At 47.9% G+C, this 26,321-nt stretch overlaps 1 protein-coding gene across 19 annotated transcripts in view; it reads right to left on the minus strand.

The window, feature by feature from the left end:
- Nucleotides 1–26,321, minus strand: part of PTK2 (protein tyrosine kinase 2) — a 255,266-nt gene that overhangs the window by 37,482 nt on the left and 191,463 nt on the right. For 18 of the 19 annotated variants that reach the window (XM_027572051.2, XM_027572041.2, XM_027572038.2 and 15 more), the window contains 6 exons: nucleotides 23,987–24,071; nucleotides 22,695–22,795; nucleotides 20,922–21,037; nucleotides 19,917–20,017; nucleotides 16,766–16,855; nucleotides 13,803–14,007 (listed from right to left, as the gene is read on the minus strand). In XM_027572051.2, coding sequence (XP_027427852.1) covers nucleotides 13,803–14,007; nucleotides 16,766–16,855; nucleotides 19,917–20,017; nucleotides 20,922–21,037; nucleotides 22,695–22,795; nucleotides 23,987–24,071 — 698 coding nt within the window. Of the gene's footprint in view, nucleotides 1–287; nucleotides 586–13,802; nucleotides 14,008–16,765; nucleotides 16,856–19,916; nucleotides 20,018–20,921; nucleotides 21,038–22,694; nucleotides 22,796–23,986; nucleotides 24,072–26,321 lie in introns of those variants that run through there. The other variant, XM_027572101.2, reaches the window with a different exon arrangement.

A 26,321-nucleotide genomic window follows, 5' to 3' on the forward strand; every position in this document is an offset into this window, starting at 1 on the left:
GGAGAGCTTGCAGAAAGTCAAAGATGAGCCGAGGGGAGGGGGTGGCGGGGGAGATGTTTGTACACCAAGTTTATTTTGAGCAGAACAGAACTGCCCTGAGAAATCCCAGGCAAGGCTTCGTCAAGCACGGCCGAGTGCCGGGACGGGCTCCTCACACGCACACAGACCCCCAGGTCCTGTGACCACAGCAGCACGCAGGGTGACAAATTCGCAATCTGGCCAATAATCTCCCTACCCCGCTCACTACCGTCTCCCGAACTTTCAGCCTGGCCAGTGCTTTATCTCACCCGGAAAATGAGGACGCAGGCAGCCGGCCGCCGCTCCTCACCGCAGCCCGGCAGAGGCTACCTGCCGCCCTGCCCGCGGCCACCGCTCCTCGGGCACGGCTGCGCACCTCCTTAGCCTTGGCCGCCTGCCATGCCGCCCACCAGCTAGAACGCAGCCGGAGCGGGCCCCCGCCAGCTCCCCGGGCCGCAGGACCCTGGGGGGCTCGGCAGGCGCCAGGTCCCCGCGCCCCTGGGCCTCACCGCGGCCGCGGCTCTCTCCTGCACGCCGCCAGCCCCTGCTCGGCCTCTGAGAATGACGCTCATTCACGGTTTCGAGCCTCCGGGTGGAGCGCCGTCAATAACCAGCCAGAATTACTCATGAAAGAGTGAGGTCAGCTGCAGCAGACCCTTTCTAATCTGGGAATTTGCTCAACTGTTTCAGAAAGACATTCCTGCCTGCCTGGGGGCTGGAGCGGGCGGTTTCTCACACAAGCTAACTCCTGCAATCACCTTTAAGTCAGGGAAGGACGGACAAATCCACTTCATAATTGCTCTGAGTCAGCAAACTGTTACTACAGATGCAAGGGTAGTTCTTTTTTTTCTTTTAAAGGCACGGCAATGTTTTCCTCAGTGATGACATTAGCGCTTTAAGAGGAAAGCTTTCAGCCAAAAGATTCTACTCCCTCCTGAAAATATGATTTTGGTTTTCTTCACACTCCAGCTGGACGATCCCAGCTTAGAAAGGAACACGGCACCTTGACAAGCTCCAGACAAGACCAAGAATCAGTGTCATGCTCCAGACTGGCCAGGGGCGCGCCGAGCCAGCGCTGCTGGGGACCGAGCCCTGGGGCCGAGGATGGGGACTCCAGTCACAGTGCACCGTCGGCTTGCCTTGTGCTCCCACTGGGCTGAGCGGCGACCCGACAACCCACTCTCTCACGCAGAGTTAGTGCGGATGCCGGAGCACTGCCGTGTGCATTAACCATGACAGGCAATCGGGGAGTGAAGCCACAACCAGCAGGGTCAACCAGCTGAGTGGCCAACCAGAGCCGACACCAAGCCTACTGCACTGTCAACAGGAAAGGACTGCAGGCCATCTTCTTTGAGATGGACACACTGGGTGCAGGAGTCCAGGCTGAGATCACTGGCCTGAGAGAGGAGCTGGTCCTGGTTAGTTTTTCTGCACGCTTCTCTCATGCAGGGCCCTAAATAATAGACCCTGAATCTGAATTTCCAAACATCGTTTTAACAACTGAAAAATCCATAAAAATCAGGTCAAAAAAATCAAGAAATTTGTCTTTTTCAACTTCTTCAAATAACTGAAAAACAGGCAAGCTCTGAGAAGGCCAAGTGCAACGACATATTCTTTAGTGCAATGGGAACTGCATTTTAAACAGGTCCCATTAAGGCAGTTGATGTCATATGGATTGTTCTGTGAAAGGGGTCTCCCTGGTCTTAAGGTTACTGTTCCCCATGAAAAGCTCCAAAGATCCCGTGAGGTCCCTGCCACAGGAGACCCTCTCCCCTGCTCTCTGACCTACTGAATCGACTGTCTGAATCCTTCAGGGCAGCCCTTCTATCACACAAGCACATACACCACTTCGCTCTTTGTGGGGTTAGACTGTCTGAGTCCCGCCGCTGTCCCGCTCGGACCCTGCTTCCCTGTCGGTTTACAGCGTGTGCACACGACAGGCACCGAGGTCTCTCTTTCCCCAAACCTGCCAGTTGCGCCCCTGGCAGAACAGTGGTAACGGGGATGGGAGTACTATGATCTCAGTACTTGGTTCTCATACCAAAGATAACATGTCAAAATGCTTCTGAGAAACCATCATTTGTTGCTCAGAGCAGTCAAGAGTATAAATAACTCATAAAAGATCTGTTTTTATAATGGGAGGGCTATCCCATAGATGGGAGTACAAGTACACATGGAGACATTTCTGAACTTTTCTCTTTAGAGCTGCTGCAGAACCCAGAGCAATAAACTAGAATGTGCAGAGGGTCAAAGAGGTCAAATTTAAACATACTTTCCCAAACTGCAAATATTTTTAGTAGCAATACATTCCATGTGAAAGAGTCTGGCTGCCCGATGTGAGCTGGCAACGAGCCGCCATGGTTTCTCTGGGGAATGGCGGTTTCTCGGGCTCAAACTTCAAAGTAGATGAACCAGGGAAAGCTCGGGCTGGTCCTGTACAGAAGGTAGGACACGTGGCCATCCTGCCTCTGGTCACCCACCAGTCCCATCTAGTGAGATGTGTGAAGGGGAAAGCAGGGCTTTACATGGTGTTTCTTTTTTTTTTCCTTACTTCCCCCACATCAACACAGTCATCAAAGTCATCGATCCGGAGGACAAGGACACAGAGCGTGTGGGGCTGCTGACCGTTCTCTGGGCCTGCAGTGCTTCCAGGGAAACCTGCTCTCACGCCCTCCACCAGCTAGCATGGAGAGGTCTGATGAAATTTCCGTTCTGGAGCGACAAAGTGTGATTTCACTTCTAAGGTATTTTCATGGAGAGTAAGAAAGGGGTCTAATAGGTTCCTCGTTTCCAGCACTGAGCTAAGATGCAAAAACAAATCTTCAACACAGACCAGCTTTAGAGCGGAAAAGGGCAATCGGTCCTGAGTGGCTGATAATTGAGCCATCCAAGCTGTGGGCAACAAGCTAGAAATCGCACATCTGCTGGCTTCTGTGGGGCAGGCCTCCTTGCCTCTTTCAGCGTGTTCACTCATTCAGAAATGAGAATAATACTGTCTACCCTACCCATTGTTAGGGTGGGAAATAAAGTATATGGGAAAAAACCAGTAAAGCTTTGAAGTAAATGTTAGTTAGCTCCGTACTTTTACCTCATCTTTTACCACCAGGAAAGAAAGGTTTTCTCTAATTTCTGGCGTTTCCCCTGTGAGCAATGCACTACTGTTCTTCTCTCTGAAACTACAAACCATTTCTTCTTTTAAATATAAGAAATACTCTTTGCTCGAATAACGTTTTCTTAAAGATTGGACTTTAGGGGCGCCTGGTTAGCTGAGTCGGTTAAGCAGCTGCCTTCAGCTCAGATCATGATCCCAGGGTCCTGGGATCGAGCCCCGTGGTGGGCTCCCTGCTCAGCGGGGAGCCTGCTTCTCCCTCCCCTTCTGCCTATTTGTGTTCTCTCTCTGTCAAATAAATAAAATCTTTCAAAAAAAAAAAAAAAAGAGTGGACTTTAATCACCTAAGCATCACAAAATCAGCCTGGGTTGATAGGCTACTTAGGTGAATCTGGAAAACATCCAGAGAAAGAGCAGCAAGAAATTAGGAGGGAAATAAGCCAAAAGAGAAAGAGCTCGTTTTGGCAAGTTCACGGGAATACCAGTTTTGAAACATGATCTCTTATAATTACCCAACATTGCCTCACCACAAAGGAATGGAACTGACCTTTTAACAAAAAACCCCGCCTGATATCTTTGCAGAAAACAAGTCTGGAGCCTTGAGATCCAGTCATGGATGGCATATCACTCAGTGGCTGACCTGTGGCTAAATGCAAAGCCATAGGGTTACAGCGTATGCCTCTGCTCTTTTTCTCTTACAAACAGGCAGAGCAGACTGGATGTCTAGTTCATGAATGCATCAAAACTGCATTTCTCTTCATGTATCTCAAACTGTAGGAAATAATGCACTTTCGTATGGTGGTGGCGCTGCCCATCTCAAAATTATTTTTAAAAAATGTGATTTCTACTAAAATCTTTCTTTAAAAATAGTGACCTCTTTCTATTCCTGGCAAGTCTGCATAGCAACTTTTTGATGAACCCTCTTGCAGATAGCAACTATGGACAATGACATAAGAAGCAACCCTGTGACCGTAGAGGAGAGCAACCCCCAGCAGCTGGACTCTGATGTGGGGCTGGCACTGAGGGCGAGGGGCCCTGGATGAGACCCTGTTTTTTAACGGCCATTCGCCAGACAGCAGACCCTAGTCTTCTAAAATCTGCCCAAAACCCTAGCTGAACCTGGAACCATGCACACACAGGACAGGCTCCAAGCAGCCCAGCTAAGGCGAAGAGAACTGAATTGAGATGTGGGCTACTGCTCACAGCATGAGGAGAGAATCTGTGATTTGAGACCAGCCAAGTTAATTGCCTGCTAAAACAAACAAACCATTCTTCAGAGGAATCTAACTGAATCCAGAGTTTTTGCAATCTATCATTCACAATGTCCACTTCGTAATTTAAAATTACTCGATATACAAATAAACATGAAAACGTGATCCATTCTCGTGAGGAAAAAACAATGTAAAGGAGGCGACTCCAAAGATGGCTCAGAAGTTGGAATTAGCAGGCAGGGGCTTGAAAGAGCTATTATATTCAAGGACATAAAGGAAAATCTCTTCATAATTAATGGAAAGATAAGAAATGTTAGCAAAGAAATAGATACTTTAAGAAAGAGCCAAATGAAAGTTCGATAATGAAAAATACAGTATCTGAAATAAAATCTCCACAGGATCAGATGACTGGTAGGATGGAGATGACAAAACAGGGAACTTGAGGACAAATCAATGAAAATTATCCAATCTGAAGGACTTGGAGAAAAAGACCGGAGGGTACAAAGAAAAAGAACAGGGTCCCTGGGATGTGAAGGACACCTATCAAAAGGCTTAACATACATGGAACTGGAATTTTAGAAGCGAGAAAATGGAGCAGAAAAAATACCTGAGCAGATAACTGTGAAAGTCATACATTTACAGATTCAGGAGGGTCAGTGAACCCCAGGTATGATCAATACAAAGAAAACCACACCCAGCACATCCGAGCTAAACGGCTAACATCCAAAGACAAAGAGAAAAACCATGCAAGCAGCCAGTAAAAAATGACAAAGCACGGACGGAGGAACAATGATTTAAAAGGCCAAGGACTTCTTATTAGAAATAACAGACGTCAGTGGAAGAACAGCTTTAAAGTGCCGGAAGAAAAAAAATAACAGCACTACCATCAAGTCGGAACTCTGTTCTAGTGAAATTAAGTTCCATTAATTTTCAGATAAGAACCCCAAAAAAGTGATGGAATTCATCACCAACAGACGAACACAGAAAATGCTCAAGAAGTTCTCTGGGTGAATGGGAAAACAGCAGAAAAAGCCTCTTTAGGAAAGAATGAAGAACATTGTGAGGGGTTAAATATGAAAGATTGTTTTTTTTTACTTTCCATAAAGTACTATTTAAAACACACAAAAAGGGGCGCCTGGGTGGCTCAGTTGTTAAGCGTCTGCCTTTGGCTCAGGTCATGAAACCAGGGTCCTGGGATCGAGCCCCGCATTGGGCTCCCTGCTTCCCTGCTTAGCCGGGAGCCTGCTTCTCCTTCTCCCACACCCCATTTGTGTTCCCTCTCTAGCTCTCTCTCTCTCTCTCTGTCAAATAAATTAAAAAAAAAAAAATCTTAAAATAAAAAAACACACAAAAAATCTTATTTTGTGAGGTTACTAACATATACAAATGTGACCTATATGACATCGAGAGCATAAAGGACTGAGGTGGTGGCAAACGGACCTTCTCAGCTGCAAGAACCTGACACTGTAAGCACAGCACAGCTGTTAACTCTAAGTAGATGGGGAAAAGTTACATGCATATTGTAATCTCTAGAGCAATCACTAAAATTATAATGCAAAGGGTATTGCTAAAATGCAGATTTGGGGCTTAGAGGGAGAAAGAGGTGCAGAGAGAGGCTGTTGGCTTCCCAGTGCTGAACTCTCAGCCAAGCACTGATGGCCTGAGCACACAGTGCTTTTGCTTCCCTCCCAGCTAGGCTGTAGATGCATGTTCACTTGTAACTGGAACGAAGCCAGCGTATCTCCCTTTGTGTCCTGCATCCCTCCATCCAGCCACAGTCCCCTGTCCGTCGGTGAACTGAAGTCGAGGGGAGCCACGTGCAACCACCGGCCCTTAGCTGCCCAGAGGGAAAGGAAGACCTTCATGGCTGCTCCACTCTCCCCTCATGTTTTTAGGGATAATAACCCTGGAGACAAAATTCAGTGAAGGGGAAGGAAGAACAGCTGCAGAGAAAACAAAACTGGTCACAGAAAGAGAACTGAAGGGAAGGGTTCTGGTGGCTACTAGGGTAAGTTTGAGGGTTTCCGCGTGGGCTCTGATCGTTAAGAGTAAATGCATGGATGACGGACATGTTGAGAGGCATCTCTTTACAGGTAGAACAAGTGAGGGGAGGAGAAGAGTTCGAGGGGAAATCCAGGAGACTGGGGTGGGGGCACCCTGAGGCCGACGGGCAAGAAGGAACACTGGTCTTGGAGGCGGGAGAAAGGGGCCCAGGGGCTTCCCTGTCAGCTGCACAATCCAGGGCAAGTCATAGGACTGTTCTGGGCCCCAGGCTCCTTCAGTGAAAAGAGCAATAACAACTCATTCTTAAGAACTGCCATGAAGTCAAATAAGGTAAGACACGTAAAAATGATGTGTGAAGCCATGTAGGTGCAGAGGACTAATTTTTATGAAATGCATGTTTAAATCTCCCTGGAAATCTGTTCATACAAACCAAACACAGATGCAACGGAAAAGCCTGGAACACCTATGCACGGGCAGGAGCCAATGGCAGGTCAGAAGGATCCTCACATAAACAGTTAAGACATAATTCCTAGTGGGGGGGGCGCCTGGGTGGCTCAGTCGTTAAGTGTCTGCCTTCGGCTCGGGTCACGATCTCAGGGTGCTGGGATCGAGCCCTACATCAGGCTCCCTGCTCGGCGGGAAGCCTGCTTCTCCCTCTCCCACTCCCCCTGCTTGTGTTCCTGCTCTAGTTGTCTCTCTCTGTCAAATAAATAAATAAAACCTTAAAAAAAAAAAAGACATAATTCCTAGTGGAAAGAATGTAAATGTTATATCAAATTCCTATTAAATTTCAATTTACTCTTTACTTTTAATTACTGGTAAGACTAAGGACCAAAAACCCCCAAAAAACCCTTGAAATTCAGATGCCATGAATGTTTTTTATAATTTTTTATTTAAGGTTTCTAAAAATTTACCTAAGTAAATAAACATGACCCCGAGATCAAGAGCCGCACGCTCTTCTGACCGTGCCAGCCAGGCACCCCCAGATGCCGTGAACGTTTTAAGATGTCTTTAGGACCAACTGAGAAATTAATTACTCTTCTCGATAATATCTAGACTCAATAGGCTAGCAAGGGAAGGGAAATACTGGTACGATGACTAAAGAGGAATTCAGACACCACCTTTGAAAGGAATTTTGGAAGCAAATACAAAACTACTTAAAAAAATACACAGAGAAGAAGCACAAATAACTCCTATCATCAATCAAACCTAGAGCTTTTAATTCAGAGTCCATATACTAGGATAAAGAATCAGAAAAGATTAAAAAGACTTGTATAAGATGCTGTTCAGACTAAAAACTTAAAATCCGTGTCTATAAAATGTCTTTGTGCTTTGGTATCTGGATAATGATAGCTCACACTTTTGAATTCAAATAACCAGGTTTTTCTTTAACAGCAACTGATACTTTTTCTTTACCCTAAGGCTGCCGGGTCCCTTCCGGATCTTCAGGAAAAGCTTCGTTGTTACTACCACTAGAGTGGCTGTTAACAGTGTGTGCACCAACCCGAGTCACGGGCCACATACAGTTGGAAGCATTTCACATCATTTCACGTAACCCTGGAAACCAGACTGCAGGAGGGCTGTGTGACCCTGCTCCTACAGGGAGGTAGTCACTTGCCCAAGGTCACACAGCCTTTTCAAATTTCTTTTTAAACTGTAACCTTCATAACACAACACACATAACTCTCAACAGAGGTTAAATTCCTCCCAACTCAAGTGCTGTCTGTACCTTACCAGGTTACACTCCTCCCCGCCCCCCCAAGGGGCCGGCACCCTCACAGACTGACCGAAACCAGTCTGTGTCCCGAGGAGCCCTGAAACTTCACTGGACTATGATGCTGAGAGGTAGTGTGGAAAAACATGTCATCAGTCTGGGGCTGTAGCCACTTCAAGCTACATCCTAACCAAACAGATCTCTCAAAAGGCCAGCTTTGCTTGATAAAGTTTGAAAGCAAACACGACAGTATTAGCTCAAAATGACAAACAAACCCCTGCCCCCAAGGCCGACGCGGCAGGCCGCACCCACACGCGCTGGCTTCTGTCACTGCGCAGAGCCTCTCGGTCGGCTTCCACAGTGCTCCCTACCTTACCTGGGGCTCCGAAGGCCAGAGCGGCAAAGCGCAGCACACTCAAGAGATGACACAAAACACAATGAACAGGACCAACGCTCTGGGGCCAGCGCATGGCAGCCAGGTGGCCCTCCAAGCCCACGGGTGAGGGCCTGTGTGCCTCTGCCAGACACGCTGCCCTTGCCTTTGGGGACTTTCTCTGGTTGATAGTCAAAAAAAAAAAAAAGTAAGAAAACCAGCTTCAGGGATTCCTTATAACACTGTTTTTTTTTTCTTCCTTCTTTTCCCTTTTTAACTAATCATTAACAATTTGCTCACCAGTCGCAATCACAACACAGAGCACGTAAGGACATCTAGCTGTGTCTCAGGTCAAGGCCCAGAGTGTGCCAGCTGACAGCTTGGGCCCTGGACTCAGGTGGGCTCGCTACGAGTTCCAGCTCTGGGACCTCAGGTGAGCTGCCTAACCTCAACGGTGGTGATACTACCTCCAACTCCAAGGACTGAGGGCCAAGATGAAGTGATGTGGGGAAGTGCGTGGCACAAGGCCTGCAGACCGGCTATCAAGGAACACGGTATTTGTTCGAAAGGTCTTCCTGAAAAGCACTGTGGCAGAGACCAGCTCAAATCATGGAGCGTCTTCCAAAGTGATACTTACTAGGTCAGCGTTCTTTAGAACAGAAACGTTCAGGTTAACTGTGATATTCTTTATCACTTATATTCTTTTACCTAACCTTCCTATGTGAAAACAGCGAGCCTAGAAACAAGGAGTAATTTACAAAGGTTTAAAAACCACTATGGCTGGAACAATGAGCTTCTGTTCACTGCTGGGACCAGAGCTGGTGTATCCGCTCTGGAAAACCAGCAGGACCTACTGGTGCTACACCTGTGCATGCCCGCTAGCTCTTGGGATACACACCCAACTTCAATTCTTGTACCCTTGCACACCAAAAAGACACAGCAGTGGCCTTCACAGCTCCAAGCTGGAAAGAATCTAAATTTCCACCAGGCAGATGAATAAACTATGGGATATTCACAAACAGAACACCACAGAGCAAGGAGAAAGAGGTGCAATTATCTGATACCATGGATGATCTCAAACTAAATGCTGAATAACATAAGCCAAGAACAAAAGAGGACATACTGAGTGGTACCAATTACAGAAAGTTCAAAAGTAGGCAGAACCGATGCATGGTTAGCAGTTACCCTCGAAGGGCGAACAGTCATTGGAAAGGGGCATCTGGCGGGTTTCTGGAGCGGTAGCAGTGTTGGTTTCTTATTCTGGATGCTGTTTACGTGCGTGTGCCCAATTTGTGACAATCCAATGAGCGGTTTACTTCTTGGCATATTTATATGTTCACACCTTTTTAGGTCAATACAAAGTTTTAAAAATATGGTATAAAACTTTAAATTGATAATTTTATTAGTTTATTTCCCCCATTTGTCTAAGAAGGATTTAAGAAAGCACACGTTAACATGTTTCCCTAGACTTAGCTGAAACAGACAGGCTTACTTTCACTCCTGGGAAGCATAAGCTCCACAAGGGCAGATACTAAAGCTGCTTATTGTGGTTTCCTTGGCACAGCAGCTATCAAAGAATTAACTGAATTAACCAGGGATTATGTGATTTTTCCATTCAAAAGCTACTTGGGGCACTCTTACAGCCTGTCAGTCCTACAGGGCAAGCACGCCACGGTACACAGAAGGAGTCATTTCCCAGGGTGTTGCTACTGGGGAGCTTTTACACTTGGTACCAGGCTGCCCGCAGACTCACCTCCTCGTCCTTCTCTGTGGATTCACATCTACGAATAAGAAAGTGGGACGTGAGGAGGACAGATGCTTGGAGTCATGGAGATCTACCCACGGAAGCCTGACCCAAGTGCTGTCTGACTCTGCTGGACAAGATTCATCCCGAGAGCCACTTCTCTCAACTCAGAGTAACAGACAAACTAATGTATGGCCCACAGCTGCGTGGGATCCCATGGTGATCTGAGTCCATTCAAATTATTTTCTTTTTTTAAGATTTTATTCATTTATTTGACAGAGAGACACAGCGAGAGAGGGAACACAAGCAGGGGGAGTGGGAGAGGGAGAAGCAGGCTTCCCGCTGAGCAGGGAAGCCCGATGGGGGGCTCGATCCCAGGACCCTGGGACCTTGACCTGAGCCGAAGGCAGACGCTTAACCAACTGAGCCACCCAGGCACCCCAAATTATTTTCTTTTAAGGTAGACATGGAGGATGGGACTTGGGAAACATTTTTAACTGACCTCTGGGGTAAACTGCCTGAAGTTTATTACTTTGTTAAACAATCTTTGATATAGTAAAAATTTTGTAAAACTCGATAAAAGAATCTATTTAATTACTATGACACACTGTTACCATTTATAAATGTCCAAGCAAGCTATTATGAAGTTAAATTTTATTGGCCTCTTTGGTAGCCATATTACACATATATAAAATGCAAAGTCAAACTCCATTTCTGACTGAAAAAGAAAAACACAGAACAAATTAACGCTCAGTGGCCTGTGCTAACTGCAGAAGAGATCCATAAATCACAGCCTAGGCATATTATATAGTCGTGGGTGCGTGTGTGTATGAAATTGTTATATTTAGTTCTAAAAATTCACCTTGGATAGTTCTTGGAACTACTTTACCTAAAGGAACAGGCCTTCAGTGAACCCTGACGTGAGGGTCACGCACGAAGCCATAACTGGAGCGGCTGTGGGGCCCCACTGTGCGCGGGCCCCTGGCCTGCGGGTGCGCGCGGCACCGAGGTGAGTATGACGATCCCTGCCCTCAAGGAGCCTCAGTCTAGTAGGGCTGAGACATACTAGACTGTGAGCTCCTCGAGGGCAGGAAAGGTGCTGTAGTCCTCTCGGCCCAGAGACCGGGCCCCAGGCTCAGCTCTCGTGCTGCTCACAGTGAACACGGGGCAGCCATCTGGGGCAGCGCAGGGTGAGCACGACAAGAAGAACAAAGTGCTCTGGAGACTCCGCGGGCGGAGGCTTGTCGGCTGTGGAGCCACGGAGGAGCCGGCGTGTGAAAGCAGCCGAGAAAGAGGAGTAGAGTTTCAGCGGGAGGAGAAGGAGGAGTTCCAGGCCGAGGCGGGTTAGTGTGGTCACAGTGTGAGAAAGGGGCGGGGACACACCATCGGGCCGAGATGGAAGGAATCTTCAGTCTACTCTGGGAGCCTCTACCTGATACAGGAGTTACGGGAGCCCACGGAGGGCTGTTCGAGCAAGGGAGCCACTCATCCACAGCAATGTTTCAGAAGATCAACTAAGGGGCCATGCCAGATGGGTGGACAGTCCAGGTGGAGGAGCAGGGGAGGGGGTGCCCAGCTGGCGGCGGCGAGGAATTCCTGCTCACTCCGAGACGGAGATGAACACAAAGGCACCTTTGGGGCCTATCGAAGGTGAGGGCCAGGGGCTGCCCGGGAGGCAAGGCAACAGATTTATTTTAGGACGAACGTGGCGCTCAGCAGCAATGCGAACGCGGCTCTGGGCCTGTGAGAAGAGGCAGGATGGAAAAGCTGGAGACAGACGGAGGTGGGAGGTTGGCTCGGCCCAGGAAGCATACTGAGAGAAAGGAGGACGGCCTGGGACGCGCAACACGCAGGGCGACCGCGGAGGAGCAGCAGGTCGGGGCGTAAAGGAGGGGTCTGGGAGGCAGGCAGGTGGAGCGGTGGAACTGGTGTCAGAGAGGGAGGAATCTCAAGGACATAATCTGTCTAATTCTGAGGAAAGATCAAGGAGGAACAAAAAAATGTATGAGCAAAACATGAAATAAAGCATGTTCAAAACCCAGCTCTAGTAAGTGAGAGCACGTATCACGAACTGTATGAGAATTGAGAACCTGGAGATTTTTAGCTTGAAGAAAGCTTTGTGTACAAACACCCGAAGGACTGTCACATGGAAGACAGAGCTGTGCTGTCTATGGGGCCCTGAGGGTGGGGCCAGGCCAGCAGGTGCGCAGCACGGGGCCAAGGAGGAGCCCGTTCCGCAGTGTGCTGCTCATCGTATGGTGACGAACGGCTGACCCACCTCCCCTACCGGGCTGCAAACGCTGGGGGCAGGACTGTGTTTTGTTCACGGTTGAGTCCACAGAACCTGATTAGAATAAAGTGGGAGCTTAGCCAATAATTCCTGACTGGGTGAATCTTTTCTACCTCTCCCGGTTAGCCTTCATTCTTCCGTGAAACACGCTCCCTGCCCGGAGCCTTGGCTAGCAAGCTGAGCTGCCTGAAGATGAGCTGGGGCTACAGGCAGTCTAGAAGGCTTCAAGCACTGGGGGACAAGATGGGCCAGAGGAGCCACCGGGGTCTTTTGGACCCTGATGTTTGGTAATTTTCTATGAAAAAAGATGAAGATACACCAAGTTTTAAAAATGTCGCACAGCATCAGGGAAATATGAAGACAGGTGATACGGCACACGTTACACCATGGTGCTGGTTACACGCTAACGCTCCCATGTGTATGTACCACATTAAAATACCTTGTTTATTACAGAATTGAGTCTCAGTCTAGACTTCAATTCGACAACTGTTTGTTGAGCACGTGTTAGTGCTCACCTGCGCCTGCGCCGGGGCCACAGCAACAAGTAAGACACAGTGATGCCCATGGAGAGCTTAGAGCCCGGTGGGGGACCCAGACGTGCAAATGAGAAATTCTCCAGGCCAGGGGGCACGGTCAACTCTGTGCAGACACTCTGAGGGGCTCAGCACACTAACAGGTCCCTGCGTGCTCCCTCTAAGGAACTGGGAGCTACTGGAGGTTTGGGTCTGGCCGTGGCTGGCACAAATCAGGAACCATGAAATGGAAGCTGAATAGGTCATGTGGATGTTCTGATGACAACAAACAGTAGCATCGAAAAGGTGCCAAAGAGTGGCTATCTGTTTGGGGGCAGGGCCAACCAGGGCAGTCCCCTGAAGGAGCTAACATCTGAGCTGGATTCTGAAGACCACAGAAGTGGTTAGCAGGTGGCACAGCTGGGGGAAGGAGTCCCCGGGAGAGAAAACAGCACGTGAGAGATGGCGGGCCATGCTGGGAGAAGCCTAAGCAGTTAGGAGCGTGCTGGAGATGGAGGAGGAGTGGAAGACGGAACCGGATGGGCAACTGGGGACCAGGTTCTCATGGATCTTGTAAGCCATGCTCAGTCAGAAGTCAGGGGATGAGAGATCTGATCCTAATCTGAAGTTTATTAAGATTTTAAGATATAATCTCCTGAGGATTCTAGCAAGGCATAAATAAATGCAAACCAGTTAATAAGTAATTATGTTTGCCGGAGAAGAGGTTAGCCTTGGCCGTCCTGACAGAATGACCTCAAACGCTACGACTGCATGGGAGAAGCCGCAGGAGCCTGCCCCAGCCCCGGCCCTCACTCCCCCCCTCCTACCTGAGCTGAGCTTTGAGCTCAGTGAACCGGGGCCGCCTGCTGGGGTCATAGGCCCAGCATTTCGTCATAAGGCTGTAGAGGGTAGGAGGGCAATTTGGAGGCATTGGTAATCTCTCCCCATTCTCAATTCGACCGATCACATCATTGTTCTTCACTCCTTGAAAAGGCTTCACACCATGCATCAGTATCTCCCACATACATACACCTGTGAAGTGGGAATGAAAACAGAACCGTGAACTTGGTGGGAAGAGAAGAATGCCCACATTTCAGGAGTAATTCCATAGCTGGCACAAGAGGACCAGCTGTGTGATTTTGGGCAAATCGGCTAAATAAAGCAGCATTCAATGAACTCTGTTATAAATAAGAATAGCAATATTAATTTAATATGATGCAAATAATTAAATATTAAGTTATTTTCCAAAAAAACCCCAAGTTTTTCTAAGAGCTTTATTTCTCTAAAAATCCTGTATTAGAAAATGGCCCACCAGGTAGTGATTCTTCACGGTTTAATGAACCAGTTCAAAATGGGCTGAATGAATTTTCCCTTGCCCTCCACTGCAGTCCAGCCTGCTGATGATTACAGCAGCTGACCTGAGGCCTACCAAAAGAAAATACTAAAATTTAAGCCTTACACCTTTAGAATACTCAGACTCCTTTCACGAGGCAGCCCATGCCTGGCTAGGGTGCACTCGGCACTGTCATCTAGCTTATGCACGAGTTGGTCAGGGGGTCCATGTCCCCATGGGCAAGCTCTGGACTCCCTGGGCTGCAGTGGCCCTGCCCACAGACCCCTCACTCACACTCCACCCTTGCAGACTACATGCTTTCTCGGTGTCCTCTGAACAACACTTGAAAGCTCATTTTGAAAGTAAACGAGCGCACAGAACCTAAGGTGGAGAATGACGACCACACGCTCCGGCTGGCGGGGACAGTGGGTGGCTTCGCATGTCTCGCAGGCTGATCTGGCAGCCTTGCCACCCTGGCACGCACGCCTTTGCTTGTGCTAGCCGCCCCACACTTAGAGCCCCTTTCCTTCTCTTCTACACGAGTGCTTCTCTTTCTGTGTGCGTGCCTCCTGCCGGCCCCGGGCAAGCCCCGGCTCGGGCCCCGTCCTCCCTGCACACCGTGTCACGGGCTTGAGGAGAGGCACCTTGCTTCAGTGTCTTCAGCACCTACAGCGGGGTGTGCCTCAAAGGAAGCAAGGCACATTATCCTACCAACATGAATGGCATTCTGACGTTTTCCAAATTCTCGTCATTCCAGAGTGAAGAGTATATGACAAAAATAATGTCTTAGTTCTGCATTTCTCACCAGAAATTATGACATCATTACTGACAACAGCGCCAGGCATCATTTCTCCAACACCTTAATATGTTTCTGGCATCCCCTCTTTGAAATTTACATATATTATCCTTACACTTTACATTTCTTTAAACGCTGTACTTGATCAAATCTAAGATGCCACTGATTATAAAATACAACATTATTTTTATATGACCAAGAATGGGGGAAAATACTGCCAACTAAGTTATGGCGCCATCCTCTGTTACCTCCTGGAATTACTTTATTCTTACCAAACGCATTCAGACAAGGAAGTAACACTGGGGTGAACAAAGTCCATACGAGTGCAGGCAAGGAGGCCACAGAAGACACATCCCCAACTAACACGGACTATAAAATGCCACTGATCTAGGACGCCAGTTCCAGAGAAGTTACAATGTGAAAAAAACAGGCCATCTTAGAATCTTTGAAAACTGAAATTTCCTTGACAGGAACTGGCTCTCTGGGTCACACAGCGGATGAGCGAGGTCCTGGGAAGTGAAGTCATGTCAGTCGGACCCCCAGAGCCCTTTCTAAACCGCGTCACACTATTTCCTGCTCTGGCGAAAAGCTCCTTCCTTCACCTGTTATCACTTAGGGTACTAGATGAAACCAACAGCAAGTAAGCAGAAGAAAAATAACACACACTTGATGTATGTTATTTTTAATTATAGGGGAAAAAAGGTACATAACCTTATCAGGGCATCTCTTCTGAAGTAGTTTAAAATCTAGCAGAGAACACATGCACACAAGACTGTCCACAAGATCAACGTGTGAGTGTTACGGCAGAGAGAGGAAGTGCAGGGAACACAGAGGAAGGGAGGTTATGCCTGGAAGACATACCAGCTACATAAGCCTTCTTTAAGAGGGGACATTTCAGGTGACGCCGAAGGTTAGGATTTCACCGGCGGACAGGGTGTTAGGACAACGTGTTCCCGGCGGAAGGAGTGACACCAGAAGAGTGGGGTGGGGAAGGAGTATCATCCATATGGAAAGGGGAGAGTGATTTAAAATTTGATGAAGTAGTTGAAGTAAGTAGTGCCGAATGAGCGAGGGCCATGCTGTCACAGTCAGAAGGTACCACAACCCCAGAGCAGGACAGCAACCGGCTCGGAGCAGGCAGGATGGCACAGAGTAGGCGTTAGAACAGACGCCACAGAAGACAAAGGATCAAACTTGCAAGCCTTGAGACAAGTCAGGAAGGAGGCTGAAGTCCAGGACAACAAGGAAAACACCACGATGGGTGTTCTGGAGCTGAGGGCTAGCACAGAACCGGAGGACAGGTCAACCACTTAAAGTCATTCACGGAGAAAGAACGAAGGAGATGGCAGGGAGAAAGAGAGGAGAGAAGGAAAGAGCTAGGACCGCTCCCAGGGAGGGATGCAGAGATGGCACCGGGAGACAGGGAGGCCTGGACAAGGGAGGCGGATTGAGACAGCGGGCCTTCACAGGAGCCACCCCCAAAGCTGGCGCTCCATGTGCTCCCGGTGACTGTCGAATGAGCCAAGAGGACGTCTGTGAAGGAGCGGTCAGGCAAGGGAAGGCAGACTAGCCTAAATCCTCCGAAAAGAGCTAAGGCCAAGTCTGTTTTGTAGAGTATACGAAATACAATTTAAAAACACAAAACTTTTCAAAATACTCACCAAACATCCATACATCACTAGCTGAGGTAAAACGTCGAAAATTGATGGACTCTGGAGCCATCCACTTAATTGGCAATTTTCCTTTGGAAGCTAGAAGATTAATTTTAGAAAGTGAATTTTCCTTGTTATCTGCTCAAGGATCTAAGTTACAGCTAGCTGAGACTTTTAGTATCAAAACAAAAAGCTTTAAATATCTGACCCTTTGGACTTTCTGTTTATTTGGAAGAACTACTTTTTGTTTCCTTGCTGTGGTGAGGTCGTCTGGAGTGATCTGGTTAGCCTGTGGCAGGGAAACAAAGCACTGCAGCCCTCCTCTGTGCGGAGAAGCGGGGGACAAGGGAGGGCGAGGCAGCCCCATTAACTGGTACTCCCAGCTTGCAGCTTGCAGCTTGGTTATGGAACAGATCCTGACCCACCAGCTGGAACCTCTGCTGACGACACCCAGTCGGTTCCACAACCACGGAACCACTGTTCCTGGGGGAAGTGTGTACATGCGCATACACGTCTCACACAGATTACAATCTTAAATCCTGAAAACAATTCAACCTGGTAGGTTCTCATTTCTTTAGAAAACGAGGTTCAGACACGTTAGGTGACTTACCTGCGGCCACCCCACTGCCAGGTGCCCGGGCGGGGGTTCAAGGCCAGAGGGGCTCAAGCTATCCTGCCCCGCCCCCTCCCCTTTCCATCCTCCCGCAGAGACAGGCTCGGTCCTCCGCTGCTCCGTGCGTGCGAACACGTGACTAGGAAAGCACTGTGAGTATGACTTCGGGAGCTACAAATTTTAGCAACTACGCGAAGGCACGATATGGACTACGTCACGAGGACTGACAGCTATAGCTTCACTGGTATGTAAAGGGCAGGACAGGCGGTGGATGGAATGAAAGTGTGTGCTTCTTGGGTGAGCCTAAATCGTTCTTCTCTTGAGGGGTCTAACACACCTTCCTTCTGTGCCATAAAGGAAACTCACCACCTCACGGAACATTCCTTCAGCTGCTGGGATACAAGAGGAACAGCCCAGAGTACCTTTCCTCAAGGAGTTCTAATTCTAAACGGTAGGGTACGGGGTGTGACACAGACACTGAGTAAATGCCGGATGCCCTGGGAGCAGAGGAAGCCCACAGCTGAGCGGTGTGTCCGAGAAGGCAGCAGGGGCGCGGGAGCCCACAGTGGGGGAGCCCCGGTTCATGGAGGTGCCTGTGCTCTGCCAGCCTCATCTGGACTTCCTTCTGTGAGCAACACGTGCCTTTGAGCACCTTCGATCAGGAGACGACTTCATTCGAGTCATTTCTTTTTTCCCACTTAACTTCGAGCACCTTCCTGACAAGTGAAGTCAAATCCTCTGTTCAATTCCTTCCAAACCAACTACTCTACCCCTGCGTCGTGAATAAAGGATCCCCAACCTTTTGGGGGTGTTCTCCTGAAGCCTAATGGAATCTGCACTTACTGACCTGAGCTGACAACAAATACATGAATTTGTCAACTGCTCATTTTAAATGCTGTCTACGTGATATGAAGCCTCAGTCATCATGCTGTTTGGAGGTCAGCTCTTTAGTGGGAGTCCAGAACCCGGACCCGTCAGGGCTTGAGCTGGATAGGAAATGAATTTAAAAACAGCAGAGAGCTGGCTTGGTCATTTTTATGTTAAATGACTAACTGAAATGAATGAACAACCCAAGAATTCTTTCACATAGCAGAAAAATCTCTGTTAAAAGTGTTTCAAGCTGTAGTATACAGAAGGCATATGGAAAGAGAACAGTCATAAGCCATGGTATAAAATGAAGGAAACAAGTTCTGTACGTAAAAATCTGGCCTCATTTTGCCACAATATAAGAATTTAAAAAGCGGAGAAAGAAACTGGCTCTTTAAAGTGGTAGTAAGAATTAGAATATACACTAAGACCATAATATGGATTTATAATCCAAACCTTAGCTGAAATACTAGGAATATGAACATTTGTTAATAAAAATATTTGTTCAATAATTTAAAGACCCAAGTCAAACTGATTCCAAAATTGGCAAAATTAAAGGAGAACCACATGAGCTGGATTTCAGCTCTAAAACCAATTGATCAAAGTCTCTGGAGTTAGCAGATTGGAGATTTTTCAGTCTGATTGCTTCCACCGAGTCAATGTACCCGGCCCCACTCGTGTGAGGTGTCTAACTATGTTTGCCAGTTGAAGAACGTCTGGGCTGATTCCAATTTTTGGCTACTGGAAATAAAAGTTGCAATGAACATTCAATATGCAGGTTTTGTGTGAATGTCAGTTTTCCTTTCTCTGCGAGAAGTAAGTACCCAGGAGCATAACTGCTGGACTGTATGGTAGCTGCATAGTTAACTTTAAAAGGATCCGCGAAACTCTTCCAGAGTGGCTGTACCATTGTACGTTCTCACACGCAAGTTTTGAGTAATTCAGTTTCTCTGCATCTTTGCCAGCATTTGACGTTATCACTCGTTTTAATTTTAGCCATTCTGACAAGTGTGCAATGTTACCTCGTTGTGGGCTGAGCCTCTGCCTGGGCTTCTCTGCCCTCCGCGTATCCTCTTCAGTGAAGCCTCTCTTTCTACTGTTTGTCCACGTCATATTCTTGGTTTCTGTTTTCCCTGCTGAATTCTGAGAGCTCACTGCACAAGTGACACGTGGACACTAGTCCTTTGTGGAAAGGCTTGTGGTTGTAGGCGGGCACTGTGCCTGGCAAATATCCTCCAGGTCTGCACCTTTCCTTTCCACCCTCTTAACAGGGTTTTTTGCGGAACTAAAAGTTTTAATTTTGATGAGGTCCCATCTATCAAGTATTTCTTTTTATGGATCATGTTTTTGGTGTCAAGTCTAAGGACCCTTTGTCTAGCCCTAGATCCCAAAGATTTACCCCTATGTTTTTCCTAAAAGTTTTATAGCTTTATGTTTTATAATTAAGTCTATGATCCACTCTGAGTTAATGTGGGGTGAGTCAAGCTGAGGTCCATTTTTTTGTCTCTGGATGTCTGACTGGAACAGCCCCACGGATTGAAAAGGCTGTCTTTCTTCTACTGAACTTATTTTATGCCTCTGTCAAAAATCAGCTGAGCTTATTAGGACACAGCTTTTTAAGAAATAAAAAATCATTAAAGATTCTGAGCTTACTGCCTCTTTATTGTTCTGATTCCTTACCTTTGTAGTAAGTACTGTCTTCCATATATCGGGATAATCCAAAGTCTCCTAGTTTTACACAATCATTTGAGGATACCAGAACATTCCGAGCAGCAATGTCCCTGATAAGGAAGAATTTGGGATAAGAAACTTTAATACAAGGAAAAAACAAACCCACAAACTCATCTATATTACATAAAGACATACTGATAGGTACTTTGAAAGACAGCTTATAGACAATGCAAACAGATTTATTACACACTGGAAAAAAAGACACTTTTATGATTTAACTGCAAATATATTCCTTTTGGCAGATATTTACTCATTAATATGACAATCAGTATTTTGAACGACAGCAACGTATACTCTCAAATAACAAATATTTGCGAATAAGAAATAAAAAAGGAATTATTAGTTTTCACATAATCACATTACCACCTCCACTAACAGACAGGGACGCACGACTGAGATCCGTAACCCTGCTGCTACTAAGAGATCTCATTGCCCAAAATAAAAGCCATCATCTAAACCCTTGTAAATGATTTTGCTCACGGAATTTATTTTCATGCTGGGTAATAAAGTAGTGGGCAAACTGTAAGGGCTTTCCCTGGCATTCAAACTAGGGACCCGGATGAGAAACAGAAATTCCACAGAATGCCCACAGACGTCACTCATGACCCTCTGGGGTCTGGGGAATCCCCGGGACGGTGTCTGTTTTAGTCTACACGCTCACTGTTCTGGGGCCGTGTACAGTCTCTCAATAGCATCTGCAGAAGAGAGAAATGGCCTGAAAGCAAACAAATGTTTCCATGTGAGGAAAACCCTCTAACTGCGTACAAACAGGCCATGGGTCTTCCCTGGGCCAGGACAGGTGCTGCCTGACTTTCTGGCACTGTCTACATATGGCAGAGTCCAGTGGTACGAAGAATCACAGGGCCCAGCGAGTGTCTCCTCCCTCTGGTTTCCCGACTACCACCCTGTCCCCTCTCCGAAGGGCAGCTGACCAGCTTTATGACTGGATCTTACCTGTGCACAAATCTTTTGCTCTCCAGATACGCGAGGGCTGTACTAAGCTGATAGGCATATAGGATCAAAGACGCCAGATCCAAACTGTACTTCCTTACTTGCAGAAATGACCTCAGCTTTTGGAACAGTGACCAAGATAAAAAAGAATTAGTGACAGAGAACAGAAATCAACAGCAAAGGAGCTACATTCAACAACGCTGCCCATTTCCAAATACACTTTTATGAGAATGGCTTCAATTCTCCCCTAAAACAAAGGGGCAGAATGAAACATACTAGCTCAGAAATTATGATTAATCATTCTTTATTTGAATCCTATTATAAAACTGAAATCTTCATGACTGTAGACAAATTTCTGAAAAAATACAGAAAGATGCTGCAAGGAAATGAACAGAAGTGTGAACTACCACTAGATTAAGAGCTAGGGAGACAAACAGACAGAGTTACCCCTCACACGGCCAGCATGCCTGCACCCCACACTTCGCTGTACCCCAGGCAGACCTGAGGATAAGGTGACGAGGAGGAAGGGGAGGCAAGAAGTTCTCCCATCCTCCTCCAGGAAGTTTCAGGTACAGAAAGGTGTTGGTATTTACCCCACAGGGCTTATCAGTCCTATTACTACTGTCACGATCAGTTCAGCTAAATGCTAGCATGGCAAAGGAAGACAGATGATTGAACTCTAATTCTACAAAATCTATACATAAAGGAGAAAGTTTTAGTAATAGCTTAAGCCAGGAAAACTGGCAAATTCTCCAAAAGCAAAAGCAGAAAAATATTGTGAACAAAAAATGTATGTAAGCACTCTGTTTGATTTGGAAAGGTGGGGCAGAGGAAGAAGAGATGTTGTAGAGGCCTGAAGTCATTTCATCCAGCAAACTAGGTTATCGAGCGCAGAGGAGAGCAGCAGGGAGCCCGCAGGGGGAGGGAGGCAGAGGTTGTCACGCAGAGGTGCAAGGACCCAAACTGCTCTCGAGAGGCTGCTAAGCAGAACCCCTAAATCTCCACGAAAAGCAAAACTGTGTTTGGTGTCCTTTAAAATTAGAGAAGGAATGTAAGTAATGTTTCAGGCTAAATTACTGAGCTTTAGTACCAGTAAGTGAAGTATAGACACCTGGAAAACTGACTTGTGTTCATCCACAAGCAGGCAGGCTACAGCGCGGCCCGGAAAACAGGTGCTGGGCCCAGCCTGCCCTGCCGAGGGTCTGATCCGCCAGGCCTGGGCGAGGGCCCAAGAATCTGGCTTCTAACAAGTTTCCAGGTGATGGTGACACCCTAAGTAAGGAATTTCTGTGTCCTGGAGAAAGTCAAGTAAGGAGATCTGTCCACACGTGTTACTCACATTTTCAAAAGAAACTGTGACTAGTATCAGTTGGTCTGAAAGACACCATAAAATGAATTCTCAAACAGAATAAGTTACTGCAGATTTACCTAAACGCAGCATTAATTTATCTGAGTTCCATTAAGAGTGCCTCTTTCATCCTCGGATCCCTGGGCTACCAGTAGGCAGTAGCACCAGAGAGGAAGAAAGCACCACTTGGTCACCACTGCCTTCAGGACTGAGTTAGGGCATGGCTTGGGAATTTAATGATGAAGACGCTATAGTCTCTGAGCCCAAACCACAAGGGTACCCTTCACACACTCTCCTTTCTTAAACAAAGGACACCAAACACCCAGGGTGGGCTGAACGAATGCCAAGCATGAGACTATCGTTTCGTTGACACTGTGACAAATGGGCTGGCAGTCGCCCCGCCAGGCCCGGTCCGAGGATCAGGGTACCTCTCCAAGCGTGCACAGCTCCATGATTATCCAGACAGGGTTCTCCGTGATGACACCAATCAGTTTCACAATGTGAGGGTGGTCAAACTGGCGCATCGTTACTAGGGAAAAACAGTTGTCCACGGTTATTCTTTTGATAGAGTAGTAGGTAAGGGTGGCTGATGTGTTCTGTGTTTTCTTGGCCTAGGCGCTCTGTAGAAATAAACTAGTTGAGACAGAAGTCATTGCCAGGATTCGTCTCATCCTTAAGATACCGGATACAGAGATACGGGAACAGGATTAAAGACAGACTTCTTTATTTTGATGAAAGTACAATACGATTTTGATGAAAATGATACTGATAAGGTCAATATGACTTACTCTATGACTTATTAATTTATTGGACTGTTGGGTGGTAAATATTTCCTGAAATGGAGGGTAGAAGGCATTTGTTCCATGTCCATGTAATGAAGGACACCGAGATTCAATCACAGGACCAGTGTCCACTGAGCGCCTCTCATGGGTTCAGTGCTATGCTGGGCACTGGGCCTGAGCAGTGAGTACAGCAGACACGGTCCTAGCCCCGTGAAGCTTAAAGCCTAGAGAGGGGCAATACTCATTTCTAGGCAACGTTTATTTAGTTTCAAATACTTAGGAAGGAGAAAACGTGGTCCTGTGACAAACCCTCCTGAGGAAAAACTACTCTAAGCACACGGTCAGATGTGAAAGTAGGAAGGACATCCCAGCCTGAGGGCAGGTGGAAAGAGATGTGTACAAACAGGACAAGGTCCTGGCTCTCCACGAGTGTGCACTCAGCAGAGGGCAGCCACCCACACATGGCCCCCCCCGAAGTCTCATCCCGTACGTGTGAGCGGAGAGCCGAAGGGGCGACAGTGCAGCAGGGGCGGGGCACCGGTCATGGTCCCGGCTCTCTCCCTGGTCTGTGAGCTCCCTCAGGCAGGGACCGCGTCTGTCCTGCTCACCCCCAACTCTAGCGCCTGGTGGCACCCGGGCTGGACTCATTTCTACATCTGCCCAATCCCAGTGCCAGGATGCTCAACGGCACAGGTACCGAAGGATACGGGGACAGTAGACCTGTCTACCTTTACACCCCAAACATCGTGGCTTACCTGGAGCAACGTGTGGATATGTGCCTCTGCAGATACAGGTATTAATTTGCAAGGCAAGATAGTAACTGTAGTCGTCACAGACAAGTCAGAATATTATTTTTCTTACTTCTTCAGAGACGGCTTGTATTTCACAGATAAAAAAAAAAATCACATGGGGTTCCACAGAAATTTCTAGAAACTTACAGGCTTCTTGAAGGAATTTCTCTCTCACGCTGTCCGAAGTACAGTTTTTACATGTTTTAATTGCAACCGCCAAAGCTGGATTCTCCTGTGTTAGGGAAATTTCAGAATCACACACACATGCAAAAAGAGCTTCTCTTAATGAATCAATGGGCACGTTCATGAAAAGCTGTGTGTTTGGCAACTATGTGGATTCTGGACCAGACAGAATCAGAATTGAAAATCTCAAGAGAGGAACACTTCAAATACTCTACAAATTTCCCAGAAAAAAAGTCCAGGCACATTAATATGTTGTAGGTTAATTCATTCACTCATTGTGCCACAAACATTCACTTTCTGCTACGTGCCAGGCAGCCTTCCAGATGCTCAGGATATACCAGGGAACAAAAGGCAGCGAAGTTCCCTGTTCTGCTCAAGGCTACCTTCCCACTAAGAACTGACAACACACACACAAGAAACCAGCGGGTCACAGGGTACCTTAGTGGGCAGCAGTGCTGTGGACGCGAGGAAGGAGCGTGTCAGGATATGTGAGGCAGAGACCAGGGCAGAAGAACCAAAGGAGGGAGGGTGGGACTGGCCAAGAGCTGGCCAGGGGCACAGCCGGGCTCACAGACCCTCTGGGGCCTGAGGGCTGGTGTGGCGACGGGCTGGCGGCCGGGACAAGCCCGGGGCGGGGGGGGTGTTGAGACGCTGAGTTCAGGTTTCTGGTGAGACAAAGGGAAGAGGCAGCTCAGCTATAGGACTGGGACGTGGGCGGCATGAGATGGCAGGGAGCCAGCGTGGCGCACAGGGGAGCGGGGAAGGAGAATCTGGGCGGAGTTCAGGGTCCGATTCGGGCTAGAGGAGATCCTCACGGCCGGGGGCGTGAGCACCGCACCCGGGCACCCTGCGGAGACGGGGAGACACGCAGCAGACTAAGAGGGTGACCGGCAAGGTGGACAGAGACCAAGAAGGCGTGTGGACCTGCTTGCCGAAGAAGCCGACGCTTTCTTGAACGAGTTCAAAAGACAGAGCTTAAGAAAGACAAGAAATGAGGTCACTCCAAGCCTCGACGGAATACCACGCATGATTATAATTAGCAACTTAATTGCTTATCTTATCCTTGGCTCTACGTTGTCTCTGCCAGAACCACGTATTCTTCACACCGGAGATTTTCGTAAGGTGCCCCGCACTCTGTTAAGGAGGCAGGAGAGACGAGGACAGGTGGGAGGGAGAGAAGCCGGAGAACACGGCGAATGGACCCCCTCACCAGGGGGTCCCGAGAGGGGAGAGGACAGACGAAGGCGCCGTCACACAGGCGTCAGGAGCGTTCAGCCACGAGGCCCCGGAGGAGGGCTGGAGAGTCTTGCTGTCACTAGTTTTCTCAGTAGGTTTTGAACCTTTCTGTCCTTTTTGTAAATTATCTCACTGGGCCTACAGGTTATCTGTAAGAGAGCCTGACAAGGCACGGGGAGGTCCAGGATACCCATTTTACAGACAGGTCGGCAGAGGCTGACAGGTTCAGCCGCTTGCCCAAGGTCGTCCTGCTGTAAGTGGCATGTCCCCTCTGCAACAGGGACCGCAGCAATGTGTATGTGATGAGCAGCAGTGGGTGGCAACAGCTCGGGATGGATGTCACAGACCCGGCTCTGAAGCGGTGCCCACTCTAGATTCTCGAGTGTTGATGAAGCCTGGATTTGCCAAGCTCTCTCAGAAGAGTCCTTGCTACTGGGTCGTGAGTCGCTGTCCACGTCAACAGCAGCCTCAGGCAGAGAAGACTGGCCAGGAGGACAGTGGGAAGACAAGACATTGCTTCCTGTCTCCTCAGGGCGGGAACATCCCAGGGCTCAATCCCGGGGCCGGCTCGATGCCAGGCGACCTCACTGAGCGCCAAGTCCTACCTCTACGCTGACTTCCAGATTCTCTCTCCAGTCCTCACTTCGCCTTTCAGCCCAGACTGATATCCAACCCTCCCATGCCCTGTCTTGACGAGGATGTAGCGAAGTTACTTTAAACTTGATACGACCTAAACAAGACTCCAGATATCCCACTATGATGGTTCATTTTATGTGTCAAGGGGACTGGGCCACAGCGTGCCCAGATACTTGGTCAAGCATATTCTGAGTGTTTCTGGATGGATTTAACACGCAAACTGATAGACTGAGTGAAGCAGTTTGCCCTCCCTAATGTGGTGGGCCTCATCTGATCAGCTGAAGGCCTGAATAGAACAAAAAGTTGATCCTCTCCTAAATAAGAGGAAGTTCCTCTTGCCCAATTACCTTTGAGCTGGGACACTGCTTTCTTTCCTCCCCTTTGGACTACACCCGCACTGGCTATGTTGGGTCTCAGGCCTTCAGAC

This window comes from Zalophus californianus, chromosome 4 (assembly GCF_009762305.2).
Source record: "Zalophus californianus isolate mZalCal1 chromosome 4, mZalCal1.pri.v2, whole genome shotgun sequence".
NCBI classification, from domain to species: Eukaryota; Metazoa; Chordata; class Mammalia; order Carnivora; family Otariidae; genus Zalophus; species Zalophus californianus.